Here is a 15716-nt window from a genome sequence, read left to right on the forward strand (position 1 = left end):
TTAAGTCTGCGAGATCACTTACGGGTGGTTGGGGTCCCGCTGCTTGGAGTTGGCGCAGCTCGTCCCGCACGACGCTTCTTATGAACTCAGCGAGGGCATGCCTCTCGCTGTCAGCCCCGATAAAGCATGCAGCAGGGGTCAGGTCGTGGCGTTCATACTGTGACGACCTATACTGGAGAGTACGCTCCATTGTGGTTGCCTCATTTATTAATTCTGCCACAGTCGTCGGTGGATTGCGCACGAGTCCGGCGAAGAGCTGCTCTTTCACCCCACGCATTAAATGCCGCACCTTCTTTTCCTCAGACATTGCAGGGTCAGCACGCTTGAAGAGTCGAAGCATGTCCTCGACAAACATCGAAACTCTCTCGTTGGGTCGTTGGTTCCGAGACGAGATAGCCTGCTCCGCTCTCTCTTTCCTTTCAGTGCTGCGGTACGCATCACGAAACTGTCGGCTGAACTCATGCCACGTCGCAAAGGAACCCTCGTGATTCTCGTACCACGTTTTGGCAGAGTCTTCTAACGCAAAGTAAACTCTCCGCAGCTTGCGAGCTTCATCCCATTCGTTGATGTTGGCAACTCGATTGAAGTGGTCAAGCCAGTCGTCAACATCTTCATAAATGTCTCCATGAAATGAGCGTGGTGTTTGCGGCGCATGAAAAACATGCGGGAGAAAAGAATAAGCGTCGTTGGTTTGACTCGCCTGGTTGTTAGTTGAGGTTGCCATCTCGTCTTGAGAGAGGGGACCGTACTCGGGAGATAGTCCTCGCAGGCGGCGACTGCTTCGTGCCGTGGGAGCTGTAGCTGTCTCCAAGTAGCTCGGTGTGTCGGCTGAAAATCTGCAGCCGAGGCGCATTTACCCAGCACCTCCACCAGTGCCACGAACGTAATAACAGAGAGCGACGAAACGACGTCTTGCTTGCCCTCAGACCAGGACGCAAAAGCCCTCTTCTTTCTTCTCTTCCAAGGGATTCCCCCTACAGTTGATGGCTCATACCCATTACCTGTGACAATATGAAATAAACACTGTGATAAATCCAAGCCAAACATGTGTCTAGCCTCATTAAGAAGCACAAAAATGTAACCAATAATTGTGAATGATTTCAGTGCCACGATGGGTTTTAACCCTGGACAAACACCGGGGCCGCATGTTTCGGCTTTTGCTGGTTAACCGTTCGTACAGAGTGCTTGGGCAGTGATTTTTATAAGAAAGATTCAAGACACGCTCGCATTTCCAAGATCAAATTGTACAGAGGCTTCATCATATCTGCACTATTTGAGGAAAAATAATTTTTATACAGTGCTGCGTACACGGCTGTGATACTGTCCTCAAACGCATTGAGTCACTAGAACAAGACCACATACGAATACCAGTAGGAATAATCTAATAATTATTTATCAATATATGTTGAACATCCAATTAACTTCGTCCAAATGTGTCGCTGCATAGCAGTGCAGTGTTGTACCATCTTGAGATAAGTTCCCGTTCGGTGTTGAGTTTGTGTGAAGCCATCTAGGTATTTTATTGACTCTGCACCACACATTTTCTCGCAGGAGTCTATTCACAATTCGCAATTGCTCCAAATGCAGACCAGTTCTGTAGTTTCATAATTATTTTCTCCTGTATCGACTCTTCGACTTGAATTTTTTTACAGGACCTTTGCTCTTGACCAGACCCATCTGTACTTTTTCCTTGTAGGAAGGCCTAATAAAAGAAAGAAAAAAAGGGAAAATGTTGCTCAAGGTTCCATCGACAGGGCTATCGAAGCAGATAAACCCGCACTAAATAGTCATGAAAGTAAGCAATCTCTAATACTCACACCCACATGCACACAAAATTTGCATATTCATGAATGTGCTCAGAAGAGATGCATCCTGATGTTATGCAATAATCTCTCATGTAAATTTGTTTCTTTTTTTTTTTTTTAACGGAGCTGTTACGAGCTAGTTTTCAGCAAAGCACTGAGTGCTTGAACTGAAAACCCCTTGTACCACCTAGACAGCAGTCTTGTATTTTAAGGCATAAAAGTGTAACCTCTTGCACCCTCTGTGAAGTGGTGGAAAAAATTAATGCATCAGAAAGCAAAGCCACCGCACAAAAAAAAGTGTTTGAACACTGTGCTAAGCACCCATGTTAACAGAGTGTGAATAAATAATTAAAACAAATGTGTAATACCCATGATGCAAAACAAAGCTAAGAAGAGAAGGCTATCCACTAAGTTGTCATTGACTTTGGTGACGGTGAAAGCCCTCTGCTGGAAAACATGTATTGCTGCCATTGGGAATTGTAGGCATCAGGACAATTACTCCTGTGAGAAAATTTCATGCCTAACATGCGTTTCACCATGCTGTGTTGCACGGCCCCTACCACAATGCAGCATGTTCAGAAAGCACTGCTGATCGGTAGCCAAAGCTCCCGAGAACACATGAGGCAAACATTATAGTGCAGCCCATGCGTGGCCTGAAATTCACAATTAATTCTCGAAAGCAGGCTAGCAATCAAACCACTATCACACAACATGCATCCACAGTTCCATGAACATCAACATACAGCACAGGCCTAGGCTCGCAACAAATACTCGGACACTGAGGGCGCCTTCTTTGTCGATGTGGCTGGACCAGTGAACAGCAAATACACAGCAAGCATAATTCATCAAGAAAAACAGGTTGATTGTATATCAGCTCAACACATAGGCACAACTAGCACGGAAAAAGCACAAATTGCCCTCACCCTACAAAACCCTTAGTCTACCTTTATTCCGACAGCCTACCGAAATTTCTGTAAAGGGCACATTGGCCTCATTGTGCACCAAACCCTCACGCAGCTATCATCCCCACACTCAGAGGGTGAATGAAAGCAGCCGATATCGATAGCCGACAACTGCGGAGATAGAGACAGTGATCTTGTCCACAGCCAAGCTGAAGAATTAATCGTCCAGATCTCCGATCCCGGCATATCGCACCCACCCTCGGCTATACGTATGAACCCACTTAACCTCACCGTCTTGTAGCTCGTCACACACGACATCAACCAAGATGCTTGAAGGAGGGGACAACGTGATTATGTCGGCCGAAACACGAAACGTGCCGAGATAGCTGTCATTAGGTTTTTTTTGCTGCGTTGCCTGTCGAGAACATCACGGTGCGCTGTCGGAGGTCAATTATAGCACCTATTCACGTAAAAAGTTGATGCCTAGAATGAGGTCTCGGAAGCATTCGGGAAGTATCAGGCAGCTGCAGAGACATGCGCGTCCGCGAATGCCGAGTCTAGCCGTGCACATACCGAGAGGGGTGATGACGTGCCCACCGGCTGTACAGATTTGTGTTTTGTACAACGGCGTAGCAACTTTCTTAAGATGCGTCACCAGTTTTCTGCTCATGATGTAGTAGTCAGCCCTTGTGTCTAATAAAGCACTAGAATCGTGGCGGCCCTTGAGCACTACCGTTATGTCCAGGGAAAGTCGGCTTTCTGATTCAGAAGCTGTCATCGTCGAATCGCTGCTGATACGTACTCATGTCGATGAAAGCCCTTGCTCGTAACTTTTATCAGCGGCCCCGCCCCCAAAAATCGCTGTCGTTAGTTTTCCCACCTAGAGCTGAGCGATCGCGTTGGCGCCACCCCTGGGTAGTTCGAGACACTTGAAGAAGACCTTCTTGGAGGTAATGATCGTGACTTGTGCTGCGGGGGCAGTGACATGTGCTGCTAGGACAGGTATTCCTCGATCGCTCTGGGTCTTTCGCCAAATCTTGGCCTGGGCGAGTCGACGGCGAAAGCCTGAAGTCCGGGGTGGCGGTACTGGCATTCGCCGTATACATGTCTGGCTTCGCCACAGTGGTAGCACAGTGGCCGCCTGTCCTATGTGCGCCATATGTCCAATTTCTGCGGGAGGAGCTGCCGATTCTCGAAATGCTGGACTGGTTGGACTTATGCAAGTGCATCGCAGGGTGTAGGTGTACGAGGCGGTGCGGAGGGGCATAACAACTCACAGCTTTGGCGTATGATGCAAAAGGCACATAACAGCTCACAGCCTTGTGCACAACGAGGCTCCGTCGGTACAGGCAGGGAAGCATCGCTGGAAAGTGGGACTTACAGAGCCTGCTGTACTTCGCTCCTGATGAGGCTGGAAATGGATCCCGCAGCAGGTGGAGGCGGCCAGTGAATCTTTTGCAGCTCGTCACCTACCACTGATCGGATGAGGTCGCAGAGAGCTTCGAGACTGATGTTACTTTCCGCAACTCCAATCTGGTCCACCGGCGAAGCAGCATCGACACGATCGTACACAGCCGATCGCCGCTGCAGCATGTTTTTAATCATCATAGCTTCAGGTAAAAACTCTGCCACAGTTTTTGGGGGACTTCGAACGAGACCTGTAAAGAGCTGCTCGTTAACTCCTCGCATTAGGTGCCGCAACTTCTTGTCTTCTGCCATACCTGGGTCAGCGCGACGAAAAAGGCTAGTCATGTCCTCCACGTACATCATCATGCTTTCGTTTGGCATTTGAATGCGTGATTGAATTGCCCGGTCCACTCGTTCACGGTGATGGGGGTCAGCGTAACTTGCCAGCAGCTGACGGCAAAACACCGTCCACGACGAGAAGGATTCGCAGTTCTCGAACCAAGTACGACCGCCATCCTTAAGGCTGAAGTATACATTCCACAGCTTGTTGGCGTCGGTCCACTCGTTGAAAGCTGCAGCGCGTTTAAAGTTAGCCAACCAGTCCACGACATCCTTCAAAATGGGCCGCGGAACACCTTCGGCACTCCTGCTTCTGCAGCTTGCAATTAGCCGTCGGAGTATTTTCGTACCGCTCTGACGTAGTGCAGTTGACTTCATCTCCTGTAGGTTCACGCTCGGGAGACAATCCTCAGATTCTCCGGCTGGCCCGGTGGACAGGTGTCGTGACCACAGGTATAGGGCTACCAGGAGGCGTTTGGATCATTGGCTGGGAATACCAGCGACTTTAACAGTTGTCGCGTGTGAGAAAGAGGGACTTTGGGCAAGGAATACCGCATCGTCGCAGAGACGCAGGTCAGTGACGCGACACAATCAAGAAGCCTCAGTGAGAGCACGCGCTGTCCCAAAATGTCTTCCTCGTTTATATCTCCTGGATGTGGGCTCGTGCTCGCAGAAGTTCATGGCCAGAAAGAAATATACATAAATTAAATTGTTCTTGCCCCCTCGTCGATCCCCCAACCAACGTACTATTCAGTCCTTTCAGCCCACCCACTCGTACGAAAGAAGAAAAAAAGCGCTTAAACCGTGTGACAAATACCTGTAACTCCGCTCATAGTTCGCTGATTCAAAACATTTTTGCAGCGATCGATTTATGAGGCAATGAGCTTTTTTTAATGAAGCTTAATAATTACTTCAAAAAATGTTGCCGGGCCCCCGCAAGGGGCTGCTGAAACGCTAATCAACAAGACACGGATGCTTCCCAAAAACAGCATTCTGGGTAGCGTTACGGAACATACACTGAAGCTCTATGCTTGCAAATCCCTTAGACTTCCACAGGAAGTTGTGCCGGTCAGTTCCGTTAGTCACCAACATTTGCAGAGTGGAATGATGCTGAATTTTCTTGACTCTTTTCAAATCAGTCTGTACCATTACAGATGTGAGAAGCTTTCCGAAACAAGTTTACAACACAAAGACCACTTTTTTTTTGCCCCTTCCTTTACCCCTCCAGCTACATACCCATATCGGAATTTCTTGACGGCCTTCCGGCTGGTGTCCACAAGTTCTGCATCGAAGCCTTTGCGTTTCTTGGCACTTTTCTTCCCTTTGGCTGCAATGATAAACATGTAAGTGGCATGAAATATTGAACGAAAATGTCTCACATCGTGTTCATATCTGCAGCCCAATATCGCGAACTACAGCACACTCACGTGGATGTGTTTTTGAGCCGTCATCCTCGGTGACAGCCCGTATGCGCTTAGGTTTCTTTGCCCTCTTGGCCAGGCGTGCCTGGTACTGAGCTGTTTTCTCCAGCTCCCTCGAGACACGATCTTCGGCCTGCATAAGATATGGGAAATTAGCCAAGTTTACCTAACTATGCCTATGCTGCCTGCTGTGTGGCCTAATGCAATTGAGCAACACAGTTTAAGAGAGCATGCAATGACACTTTTACGGATGCAAGCATGAAATAGCTACTTAAAGGGACACTAAAGTCAAATAACAATTTATGTCAGGGTGAAAGCTCAATGTACGACAACATCTAAAAGGACACTATTATCAACAACAGTGCTCTACATACCAAGAAATTAAGGTGAATGCACAAGAACACATGCGCCGCAGTAGGACATTTTCAAAATGATCCTGATGACATCAGACGAACCGTCTACAATTAATCAATAGTAATTGATCTAGTTGCACTAAATAAAGAATCTTCCGTGCATGAAGAGACACAATAAAATCCTGCTTGTTCATTTGTTTGATTTATGAAAAAAAGAACCGCCAGACGTTACTATGGGGAATGGCACCAGTGATTCAAAAATTCAATTTTCACGTAGTTACACTGCACAGATGGTGCCATCTAGCAGGGCACAGTTAAACCAAAAACGTCTGCGATCTCGGAACCAATAGCAGAAAATTGATCAAAGGCCGTTGTTGCTGCTGAGGCTAACGCTGCTTTCGGTCTGCAGCTACTAGCGCAGTAAAGCCGGGCAATGTTGCGCACGGCAACAGTGACGCGAGTCGGTCCTGTCGGTCCACTTCTTGAGGCGGGCGATTTGAAGTGCGCTACCCCAATGCGAACCACTGAAACGTGATTTTATTTCGAAATAGGCCCTTCCTTGGCACAAAATTAACACTACAAGGTTTCTGGACCGCTATTTCAAAAATCAACTTCGACTTGATAGTTGCCTTTAGTGTCTCTTTAAAAGAAGAGAGAAGCTGATTATTGTGAGTTTTGAAAAGAAGAAAAAACCCGATTAATTTGTTTCGCAAGAAAGACTAGAAAACATCGATAGAGCGTCAAAGCTTTCCCAGCATCAATTCCCTCTTTAATCACTTGAAATATTAGCACTGTTGTACCACGCCCCTCATAAAGTATCTAGTTTGGCTGAGAAACACGTTTCATTTCAATTTTTAACTGGGCAGAGAAGAGCTGAGCTCCAAGCCTGCTCCTTCAATGCTACTCAAGAAAGGAATCATGCTAGACACACATTAGCACAAAACATCAGTAAAAAGTTATAAGCATATTGATTAGCTGCTTTTGGTTCTGTGCACTGTTATGCCAAATTTCTATTTCTTAAAGTGGGTATTCATTCTGGTAGTGTGGATGTAACGGAATTTTGCTGGCAAGCAAGAGGTAGGTGGCTGGTTCACTGCCTAACCATCAATGGTACATCTTGAAATGCCGAGAGTATTTTCAGCAATCACTAGTTTGCATAGCCAGATACATATGTGAACATGCTTAGTATCACACATTGTATTGAACGAGCACTGACACAAAATTTTGAAGGCAAGACAATGAGTGAGATATATTTGTGTGGAGAAATAAACAACATTTACGAAATATAAACGGCAAATATAGCCTAGAACATAATTAGAATCGATTTCAAAGTGTATGCCACGCGTCTGAGTGAGATGCAGAGCACCTCGCAGTGCCAATATCAAGGCAGTATCAATGTAAACAAACCTACGTCTCGAGTTTATGCTCGCTGGTTGCTGGCACGCGCCTTGTGCTTGCACTACCTGCGATTTATTTCTTCGTGGCTGTGGCTTTGTATGTGCAGGCTGTCAGTGCAGCCCCCGCTCTCCCGCACAGCACCCACGTCGCCGTTTTGCATTGTCACACAGCCAGCTATGGTTACCCTGACACTAGAACTGCTCCTGCTATTTCAGTGCTCTTTGAAACCAAAACTGCGACTGGGCACTCTAAAGAAGTCTCTAAATAAACAACCATCATGAACTTATGCAAATGAAATTTCCAGCCATGACAAGTGGTTCATGAGCTACATATTTTGACAAAAAAAAAATCAAGGTGCAAAATTTTTGCGTCGTGCCCCTCCAAAGAAGCAAAGTAGGACCATATTATTCTAATATTCTACTCTGATTTGCATCTCAAATCCTATGTAGTTCCAAACAATAAATGAATAAGTCATCAAGAGAGACCAACTACCCGTACTCCATAAGATTAGCACCAGCCACCGACCAAAATGATCTAGTGCCATGCAGCAATTGTGCTGCCATATTGTCCCACACTATGCTCTCCTAATGCAGTACATTAAAGATGATAAAATTGCAACCTGTTTTTCCACTGAGAACACTGTTACACCAACACTCACATTCTGAGCGCGTGGAGGTATCTTCAACTTCTTGAGGGTGTGCTTGCTGTGCTTTCCGAGCTTGAGGTGCACTGAAAGATGGTTCACAGAGCTCACAAAAAAGCACACAGTGTTTACAAGACAGGCCCATTACACCGTACATAGCAGTTAAAGTCTGCTGGCAATTAGTCATCTGCTTCTTCAACAATCTGATAGTAGCAGTCTTCATCACATTCACTCACATCACAACCAAACATAAGCATTAAAGCTCATGTGCAAGGCTTAGCAGTATGTAGCTAGTAAAAAGCAACATGAATTAGCTCAGTTTAAAAAAAAAGCAAGTATTGGTTACAAGAATACTACCTAATGTATCACATAAAAAGAGAGAAGATAATTTAAGCAATGAACAATACTGGGAAAAAAATGAAGCCCACAAGACAATAAATGTAATAAAAGCAGGCAGCATTAAACATACGAGCACATTTTTTTCAATTTTAACCAACTTCTTGTTCTGCAAGTACTACTACAGAGTTAGTCACTCATATTGCAGCACCTACTGTGTGAACAGTACCCTATATACATTACAACTTATTATGAAAACTTCAGAAAACTTTTGACAGCCCACCAAAATTATCTTACACCAGTGTCACATGGTCACTTTTCGTTGCGACCTAGCCTGATATTAATCAAATTTTTGCGATTCTAATTGGCTCTTCACGCGAGCTGCAGAAGGTAGAGCGAATCAATGTTGAGAAATTTGATCTCGATGGGGCTTCATAGCGATCAGCAGTACCAACGTGTGACACATCATCAGAAATTACACATGATCGGAAGTTACTCAGAGTCACGTGACCAGATAAGTACATGCCGTGCAATTCACACTGCTAGCCAAGTAGTTAAAGATACACCTCCAAAAAACAATTCCATCCTGGATGAGAGAATACAGAATTAAACATCTTTTAACCACCACAACTGGGCAACAACAGTAGACGAGTCACCTTGCTCACGAAACTTTTCTTTGGGCGTCTGGAACCACGAGCGCTGCGGCTCGTTGGCATTAGCCTTTTTGTTGACGAGCTCAGATGCCTTCTCAACCTCTTTCTCAATGACTCCCAGCTCCTTCTCGGCCTTCTCCTCCTGCAGGATGCTCTCGATCTCTTGCTCAAGGCCAGCTATCTTCTCCCGAAAGTGGGCCACCACATCTGAACAAGAGTGTAAAAATAAGGAAATGCACTGGTACAGCACAACTCAGCCATAGGATTGAAACTGAATGAATCCAATGTGGCAATCCTTCAGCCTTTCAAAAATTACTGCACATTGTATTTATTTTTCTATTTATTTCTTGCTTTGCTATCAAGCGCAAAGAGTCACATGCTGCCAACTGAACAGCCATCAAGGCTATTAACAGTGCTAACACTGACAGGTTTGCAAGCATTCACTTAACACCGGATAAAGTAGACGAGAGAACGAATGCCATCGTAGTTAAATAGGCAGAGCATTGGGCACATTATACGAAGGTTGCAGGTTCAGACCCTGCCTGCAGCAAGCTGTCTTTACGTCCACTTAAGTGTCTTCACATATATTATAAATGCTACAATACACTTGAGAACAGTACAATTACCCACCCCTATACCTTTCTTAGCATTATAATATGTTGGTTTTCATTTAAGTCAGCATCAAAAAGAAATGAGCCCCTTATGGTTTCCCTTCTTTGTTGAACTTTGCATGGAACACCAATGCGATGACAAGGCACTTGAGAAATGTTCACTTCATTACCAGTGGAACTTATGTCCACTGCAGAATGAACACCCCTTCCAATGATCCTTCTCTGCTGTTGCCATGAAACAAAAATTCAGCTTCGGTTAATTATTTTTTTTTGTTTTTTTTATGTTGACATAAAATATCAACTGGTACTCTATGAATTCACCAAACACATTACTTTGATCCTGAAATTATTCTTGAATAATTCAAAACACATTATCTTGATCCTGAAATTATTCTTGAATAATTCAAAATTAGCCGATTACCCTGCACATGCCCGACCTGAGGGGTTACCAGAGTATTTCTTATGTAGGAATACAGTCAAACTCTGCTACAACGAACGCCGTGTCAACGAAATTTCCGCTACAACGAAAAATTCACGGTTCCCCATCGAGAGTCACTGCATAAATATTGTCCCCACAACGACACACTTTTTCTTCTGCCGTCCTGCATCAACAAAATTTCACATTCCAGGCTCAGATATTATTGCTATACAGTAAACACAGTCCTTATCATTTTGATGCATTTTCAGAACTTGAAGATACGTTGACGTAGTCTAAAACACGTGTTGGCACCACCAGAAACCGCCGCTATTCAGCAAGTATGGATGCCGCCATTGCTCGATAGCGATGGCAATGAGACTGCCCTGCTTTTGCCGCTGGCTTGCTTTTGAGCCGCAGACGATCCGAAGCTGAAGCTCAGTTCATGGTTTTCTTTCACGTAGCTATGTGGAACGATGCCTTTTTTGATGCCAATGTGTATCATTTCGTTCGCGCTTGGCCACTGTCGTAACTAATCAGAGCAGCTTTTCGTTAGCATTATCAACAAAATCAACTAGCCACGAGTGGTGGATGATAAGAATGGCATAGAATCACAATGATTGCTCGAACAATGATTACTTACAATGATTGCTCGACATTTACTCGATTTAAACACATCACTATCTCTTCATTTTGAGAAAATTCATTGAAAAATTTACATATGAGCTTTGAGTTCACCACAGCAACATTCACTCATATGAGTGAAGCAAATATGGTAGAGAGGAATTCTTATAGGGTTAGGCTCACTCCATGTACAATTCTTGGGGCTTCACATTTGCATGGCATGCGATCACATAGTCCTGACAGCACTCAGCAAACACATTATAAATTCTACAGATGCTTTGAAGTAGCTTCCACATGTTCCGGGTTTTAAATTGTAAATGTACCCACCAGGTGGCGAAATTCTCTGTTTCACTGGTGTTCTAGCTTGCTTGACAATTTCTTTTAGGAGTTTCCTCTCTTGCTCACCAACCATGGAGACAGACCTGAAAACAGGAGACATCCCTTGGTGTTGCAACTGTATACTTCATGCAAAGTAACTTCTGGGCCTTGATCTATTTTCAATAAGAAAGATGCTCCCAAGAATAGAACTTTTGCAATAAATGTCAGAGGTGGTATAGCTGCTCACAAATATGTAAAACTGATAGAAGATAAGATTACAGATTTGTTGGAATACACGGCTAGACCAGGCTAAGGGAATATAAGCAGCACACGTTCCAAACAATTGTACTTTTATTCACTCCAAGCTTCACAAATAAAGGTCACGTGCTTGCTCATGCATGTGCTCTTGACATCCTGCATAAAAGCACCATTTAATGGCACTACAGATTTGAGATCTGTAAAAAAGATTAAACTCTGCGGTGTACGGCAATGAAGATGACTGGCTACTAAGCGAAATTGCAGTTATCAATTTCAAGCACCCCAAATGCCTGGACTTGGTTATTGTACAAGCTCCAATAAAAGTGTGAACTAACTATGAAAACTACAAGATTAAGTTTTCCTTCACTTGTAAACCATGTTACAATGGAAGCACTAATGCCAGCAGAATAACACCCTCATCACAATGAAGATAACTACAAGCAATTTACTTGGCTCCTCAACAGAGAAGAGACCACAAAAGAGAGATTATTATTACAAGTGTGTAAATAGCAAAATGTTGGGTGCGAAGCAAATATGAATATTGAAGTGTGATTGTGAATTGAATCATTTCTCAGATATTTTTAGAACATTCTCCTAATAATTCGAAGCGAAATTACAGAAAAACAGAGTTGCAGTATATTCCTAGGCATATTCTTAAAAAATAGCAGTATGAAAGTTTTTTTTTTTTTGCTAAGTTTATGAAACACTGACAGGGTTATTTTTTAGCTTTCTTTTCAAGAATGAGGCGTTGTAGAGGTGGAATTGTATTTATGCACGTGACTTGGAGCAACCAAAGTTTTGCCGGCAACACTGTACATGTGAAAAGCAAAGATGGTATTTCCTGAGCCTCTCCTCTTCTTTCACCTTCTGTAGAAACTGAACTGATGTGGCGGACAATGGTGTGCTCCCTTGGAGCCGAAAACTCCAGGCCTGCCTCTTAGACGTCAATACATAAAAACATCTGAAATTTTGGATGCTAAACACTACTTGAAAAATATTCAGTTTCAAATATTTGCACACCCCTAATAAAATCCTTTTCTACTAATGGTAAGAGTGATTGATCATTACTCAAGACCAATTTGAAAACATTCGATGTTTGAGTTAGTTTGCTTCACTTCAATTCCATCTAAATACCTCTTTTCACACATTGCTACAAGTTATGACACCTAATTAAAAAAGTAATAAATAAATGAGACAGGGCACAGACTACTCAGACAAGCTTCGTAAGGTGAACTCTTTTGCCTTCCATATTAAGGAAACTCTGCTAAAATATAAAAGACAAGTTCAATCTAGTAATCAACCCAACCAGCTCTAATGTGCTGATGAAACACTGATCGAACATTTCTCCCACTGTCTATCAAGCCACGAGCTCAGTTTCCTTACATGGCAGTTACGAAGCACTTTTCCCAAGCAACTTCATCACTAAGGTCTACAGAGTGTTAAAAGAAAGCATTCTTCGCTTTCCTTCCTGCTATTTCATCGGCTATGTCAATTTACGACCTCTTCAAAAGTGGTACAGTCAAACCACTTTATGACGAAGTAGCATCTTACACAAAAATCAGTCCTTTGTGTCTGAAAATTCATTATGATAGTACATTCTCTTAACAGTATTGCAAGACTATTCTTCACTTACTCTGTCATAACCAATACTTCATTATATCTGGGTTTGTTATATAGAAGTTTGAGTGCACTGTCAAATCATCAACTACAACCTAGAATGGAACACATCACCACGTACCGTCCGCTCTTGCCGGCTCGAGCTGTTCGACCCACACGGTGAACGTAGTGCTGAACAGTGTGGGGTAGCGTGAAGTTGATTACCTGCGTTACATAAACATGTTGTGGTCAACAAGCATTTCGTCAACAAACAAACTGTCAATGTGATGTGCTTCAACCTTGCTGGCATACCAGCCTCTCAAGACCGAGTGCAATAAAGGAGAGCATACCCATGAAAATATCGATCTGGAGTGCAGCAAGGCTCAGTTTGAACTGCTCGAGTATGGATAAGTTATTACAGTTAAACCTGCTTATAACGAACCTCCATATAACAAATTCCTTGATATAATAAAGTTTTTTTTACTCCCAGCCATCTTTCATATAACGAATTTTCGCCACGAACAGCGTAAGAATTTTGCCCCAGATTTTGTTATTTTGGCATGAGCATGCATCTTCTGCGATTGCCCCACCGTCGATGAAGCTTGACGCGGTGGCGGCGTACTTGTGGCCCCGGCTACTCCCAGGCGAGAGCAAGCACTCGTTATTGCGCGAGCATGAGCACGAGGCGGGCAGGTAAGCCTGTGCCCCTCAAGCAAGGGTTTCTGCCGTTCTGGCCTCCGTGGGCGCATGCCCGGATGAGCCTTTTATTATTTGGAGGGAGCATCCTCCCCCTCCCTCCCTCCAAAAATAAAAAGCTGCTTTGGGTTGGCAGTGCCCCGCTTTTGTTTAGCGTCACATACGTGGGGCTGTGCCGCATATGTCCAAGTCGTTGGCTCCTCATTTTCGACAGCTTGGGCACATGCATGGTATTGCACGTGCATGGTGTGGCCCCCGACAACGTTCAGCCTTGTTATTTTTTCTTAAGGCAACTGTGTTGTCGCTACCGTGGGAATGTCAGATTAAGCGCTGATGGAAACTCTCCGAGACCACAATGAAAGAGATGGATCTTCGATGGTCGACTTGTCACGCACTTCCGTGCCGTGAGACCGTAGCCTTCGCGATTAGCTGATTAGCTCTGGCAACGAGACGCTGCATTGAATGCAATGCAGTGAATGTGAAAGCAACAAATCGTAATGTTATACAAAGTAAGGCTAGCAGCAAACTCCTTTGGATATGATATCACGGAACTCCTACAAAACGCTAAATACAGTGGAACCCTGATTATACAACATTTAGAGGACCACGCAAAACCGTCGTATAATCTGGCGCCTTATAATCGAAAAACTAAAATTATAGACCGCGACACTCTGCCTTTCTGGAAAAACGGGTACGGACTGCCTGAATAAGCCCACGGCACAACCTTTTACCTCTACAATGAGGGTAGATTAAATTACTGTTGGTAGAGGAAGCTAATGGCAGTAATAGTTAGTAGAAGGATGTCCGAGCTAATCTTTATTTTTAGCCTTAAAGAGAATGAAATTCAACGCGCATCTTTTTACCGATAAATAGAGTCCGAAAATTGCCTGCAGGTGAAAACGAAACTGAAACCGCGTTGCCGTGAGTGTCCCAGCAGAAGAGTCAGACACAGTGCCATCGCTATTGCATAATGGCGACGGACAATGAGTCTATCTACAATGCATTCGTGCGCGACTGAGCAGTGCACGTTGTAATTTGTTGCCTCGTGAAGTGCAACTAGTGGTGTTCCACCGTAGTTACGAACGTTGGTGTCAAGTGAAAGTAATTGTGCACGGCGAAACAGCTGCGTTGTGCCCTTACGCGTGCGCAAACCAGTGACTGCGAGTGTGACAAAGGCAAGAAATCGGGCGAATGTTGACTAGGAAATGTTTCCATGGACCGAAAATGTGAAAATATCAGCTTTTTGGTCAGCTGAACCTACTGCATGTGGATAAAGCTTAACTATGCAACGACCCCGGATACGTATGCACGCGATTGAGGTGTATGTAGAAGTGCATGAACTTCCAGGAGAATAAATTTTCCATTTGATGAAGATGACTACTTTTCCTGTAGGCCTCTTTGGGGTACACAAGTTCGTATTTTGCACTGAGGAATATTTGGTTGACATGTGATTCGAGTAAAGATGGTTTTTCCTTTCCGACGGAATTTGAAAGTCGTCGTAAAACTGCGTCATATAACCAAGGTCTTCAATACATTGTTTCTATGGGGATTTTGCTGGTACCAAATCGATTCGTCGTAAAATGCAGGTCGTCGCAAAACCGGGGGACGTATATTCGAAGTTCCACTGTACGACCACTCCAGGGAGAAGTGCTCTGTTCACGAGTCTGTTCAGGCTGAAAGCAAGCTGATGCTTGTGGACATAGCACGCACACCAAAGATTGCGCCCTTAAAATCAAAGTTCACCGTTGCTGATAAGCACTGATAAGCAGAACCTTCCCGCCGAGTCAACGCTATGACAGTGGTTCAAGACGCACGTGTGCGATGTTCGCGAGAAGTATGGCGCGTGATCCTAATCTGATGAGTGAACTGCCGCTTACTGCTGCATCATCTAAGGCGTAATTGTATCCTGAATAGTTGTCGACTTATGAACACAGAAGGAGT

At 44.3% G+C, this 15716-nt stretch overlaps 1 protein-coding gene across 1 annotated transcript in view; it reads right to left on the reverse strand.

The window, feature by feature from the left end:
- Positions 1 to 1490: 1490 nt before the first annotated feature.
- The window catches only part of LOC119184759 (putative ATP-dependent RNA helicase DDX27), a 32938-nt gene continuing 18712 nt past the window's right edge, over positions 1491 to 15716 (reverse strand). The window contains exons 12-18 of the mRNA XM_075883521.1: positions 13222 to 13304; positions 11235 to 11329; positions 9261 to 9464; positions 8284 to 8354; positions 5881 to 6007; positions 5690 to 5780; positions 1491 to 1702 (exon numbers count right to left, since the gene is read on the reverse strand). Of these exons, the coding sequence (XP_075739636.1) occupies positions 1609 to 1702; positions 5690 to 5780; positions 5881 to 6007; positions 8284 to 8354; positions 9261 to 9464; positions 11235 to 11329; positions 13222 to 13304 (765 nt within the window). The 3' untranslated portion in view covers positions 1491 to 1608. The remainder of the gene's footprint in view (positions 1703 to 5689; positions 5781 to 5880; positions 6008 to 8283; positions 8355 to 9260; positions 9465 to 11234; positions 11330 to 13221; positions 13305 to 15716) is intronic.

This window comes from Rhipicephalus microplus, unplaced genomic scaffold (assembly GCF_043290135.1).
Source record: "Rhipicephalus microplus isolate Deutch F79 unplaced genomic scaffold, USDA_Rmic scaffold_18, whole genome shotgun sequence".
NCBI classification, from domain to species: Eukaryota; Metazoa; Arthropoda; class Arachnida; order Ixodida; family Ixodidae; genus Rhipicephalus; species Rhipicephalus microplus.